General features: G+C 39.1%; 1 protein-coding gene across 1 annotated transcript in view; it reads right to left on the bottom strand.

Annotated features, from left to right (window-relative positions):
* The window catches only part of LOC104943679 (protein FAM208A-like), a 3,648-nt gene extending 1,552 nt beyond the window's left edge, over positions 1 to 2,096 (bottom strand). The window contains exons 1-3 of the mRNA XM_010769132.1: positions 1,992 to 2,096; positions 1,524 to 1,596; positions 1,216 to 1,307 (exon numbers count right to left, since the gene is read on the bottom strand). Of these exons, the coding sequence (XP_010767434.1) occupies positions 1,216 to 1,307; positions 1,524 to 1,596; positions 1,992 to 2,063 (237 nt within the window). The 5' untranslated portion in view covers positions 2,064 to 2,096. The remainder of the gene's footprint in view (positions 1 to 1,215; positions 1,308 to 1,523; positions 1,597 to 1,991) is intronic.
* Between the last annotated feature and the right edge of the window lie 1,377 nt (positions 2,097 to 3,473).

Raw genomic sequence — 3,473 nt, 5'->3', positions numbered from 1 at the left:
GATATGCGTCGGACGAGTCGACGATGTACGTCGTTGTGTGTGGTGTGCCTCCTCTACCGGCCTCTCTTTATTTTTCGTTACAAGGTAAAATAAGTGAAACCAAAACAAGGTCAAATGGAATAAAAAAAAGAGGTTTTCTTGGAAATATTCTCATGGCCAATTGTTCGGCCTGGCTATTCGCCATAGCTATTTTCAAAACTGCCCCGCCCCCTCCCAAGCAGGCGGGGGAGAGAGAGATCTCTCGACTGGATTGGAAAGATCGAAAATACTAAAAAATAATCATAGACGTCTTATTGCATATTAGAAACGGAGTTGGCGACACTAAAACTGCAATATAATGTTTGTGAAGCAATAATACATATGACATACATTTTTTAGATGTCTCCAGTACCGATAAAAAGACCGATAACGTCAGAGCTTAACGGTACCACGGTCTTTAATAATTCAGCCTCGGGGCCCGTTTAATACCGGGGCTCGGTACCCGCCCCTAGTAGTGATATAATAATTGTGGGATTTCTATTGCATCCACTTCATCTGCAACGAAGAATGCCAGCGCAATTTCTGCCATTGCAAACCGAGTCAGGCCGACTTCGAGCTGTCCGACTTCAGGCGAACTTTGAGACCTCCCCCAGCTGCAATCAGCTATTCTCGTCTACTTTCGAGGCGATCCGCAGCTCGTCTCAAACAAGCCTTTTGACTCCAGATCCAACTTCATCTGTACATCCCTATAGGAGTTATCTATCAGTCTGTATAAGGTTATGTCTACTCATTTTGGTTAGTTTCTCTTCTATATCTTCTATATAGACTCCTGCATTTACTTGGTCACTTACAACATTCTCTGCATTATTGAGCTTATTGTATTTATTTATTGTAGTCTTTTTCTGACATGTTTATAGTTTACTTCATCTGCATTACTTGCACATTGGTCTGCAACTTAATCTAACACTATTTTATTCTAATCTATTCTACTCTGTTTCTTCTTGCACTATTTTTTATTTATAATTGGTTTTAGTAATCTGTTTTATTGTTTTATGTCCTATATAACTATGTTGCAATGTTGGAGGAGCTTGGGACTTAAGATTTTCATTTCTACACTGTAGCTACTGTACATATGACATAAAGAACAAAGAACAAAATAAAGAAAAAAACATTTGCACTGCAACAAAGCAGGAAGCAGAAACTTCTCACTCGTTTCCTGTGTCCGACATGATTTACCTTCATGACTTTGAAGATGACCATATCCCCTGTGAACCCGGGATTTATGGGGTTGACTTGAAGCAGGTCTGAATATTTGGACAGATACACTCCTAGAGACACACACAGGAAGAACACAAATGAAATCACAGGTTCATTTCCTTTCATCTTACACCAACTTGTGGGCAAAAAGAAGGTTGATTCTACAAAAGGGTAGATGTTAGTGCTGGATGTTTTCACCAATGGAAGTTACAAATAACAATGAAACGGAGAATAAGCTGGGAATTCAAAATAAGCAGATACAAAATGGTTAAAACTGTGACTCCTACCTTTGGTGGGGTTTCCCAGCACTGTGATCCAACTCTGACCCACCTGCAGCCCCTTCTCACACAGCACAGGCAGCTACAACACACAAACAATTCAGAAAAGGGAGAAATTAGATTGTCTGATAGAATGGGATTAATATTGATCATAACGATAAAGCTTGTAAGAGACAAGGATTTTCTTGTTCAGTTTCCTATTCCTTTCCTAAAAACATGTGCATTTGGAGTTATTGTTTTTAAATAAGTGTACAGTTATCATAATGGTCAAAGTGCATTTTCATTGAGATTTAAATGCAGTATAATTGTGTACTGTTACTTTAGGTACATGCCATGTCCATATCCTGCCAGTCATCAAGTATAAAAACCAGAACGACTTAAAAAAAAAAGACAGGAAGTTGTGTGTATTGTCAACAGCAGACTGATCTGATGACTTTGAGAGATGTGTGGTGTAACTTCAGACAGTGTTAATCTCACTTTAGCATTTTCAGCCAACAAGAAGCAGTAGCTCTCCTCCAGCTCCTTGTCCGTCCTCCCATCAGCCTTCATCTCCTTTCTCTTCTCCACAAACTGAAACACGCACCAACACAATCCATCAATATACAACCAGAGTATCATAGAAAACCTTAGTAAACGATTGAAGCATATCTTAGTTTGTGTTAATTCTTAATTTCTTGGTTAAAGAAAAATCATTACTTCATGGTCCAATTTTATTTTCAAGACAATATATTCATCATCACTTTTACTACAAGGGCAAGGCTAGTCTAGTAATATGGCATATTCAAACAAAAAACGTGACAAAAATGTATAAGAATTATCACAGTGCATAAGAAAAAACATTATAAAACATTTAAATCTATTCAAAATATTAATTTTAGACATTTGAGATCAGATATACACACTTAAAGAGCAACTTGTATGTCAGAGACCCCAGTGAATAAATGTTTAGGAAAATGATGAATACACTAGATTTTCAAAAGAATATACATAAATATACACTATAGTGACATCTGGCGTTGTTTTTGTAAGACATCCTCTGCATAAAAAAAGACCTCCCGCATTTGACGTCACATCAGGGAGAGCGGCCGGCCTAACGTATGAATAAACATGGTTCACAATGCTAGTTTTGACACAGAAGAGGTTGAAAATGTATATTTGTATGCATATGACGGATCACAACCTTATAATTATGAGCCTGCTAGAAACCAAGAGGCCAGGAGCACCCAAGGATTAGAAGAAATAACGGCCATCGGAGAGAAATGGAGCTGTGGTGTGAGGAGAACCAGTGGAGAACAGGGCAGCTGTCTTGGTGAGTGACCGGCGTTAGCTACAGTTAATGTTAGCTAACGTCAGTCACATCACAACATTGTAAAGTTAGCTATCATATATCAGGCTATAACTAAAGTAACATTGATAATATAGTAACGTTACTGGCAGGACTGTTGATACTGATCCATAACAGAAACTAATGCGCAAGTATCAGCCGTATCTCGAGTTACCTAATGCAACTCCACACTACGTCTTACGGTGCTGTGTACCGGAGGGGAGAGAGAGAGAGGAACAAAGGGGGGAGAGAGATGTAATACGGTTTCCTGATAAACGTTTTGTTTGATAGGTGCTTGTGTGGAAAATACTGCAGGGGGTGGATGCACCTCGCACAACGTACCCAGGAACGAAAGCAAGCTCCGGTCCTTTTTCTGTTAGGGAAACTGTGGACTCGATGTCCTGACAGGCTTGAGTTTGTGCAACCTGCACAAACTCAAGCTCACCATGATTAAAAATTGTGAAATTAGTGGTGCACGATAATTATCGGCACCACTAATCGGTCCGATATTAGGAATTATGAGGTCATCCCGATAGACCCGATAAAAGTATTAATAGCACGGATAATATACAATATATTTTTTGGATAAAAAAAAAGAAAAAAATACTGCGGTGTGGGTGGATTGGGATGAGGGG

Source organism: Notothenia coriiceps, unplaced genomic scaffold (assembly GCF_000735185.1).
Source record: "Notothenia coriiceps isolate Sejong01 unplaced genomic scaffold, NC01 NC01_scaffold00006528, whole genome shotgun sequence".
NCBI lineage: Eukaryota > Metazoa > Chordata > Actinopteri > Perciformes > Nototheniidae > Notothenia > Notothenia coriiceps.
The sequence above is the reverse complement of the archived record's forward strand: the minus strand, read 5'-3'. Positions and strand labels throughout refer to the sequence as shown.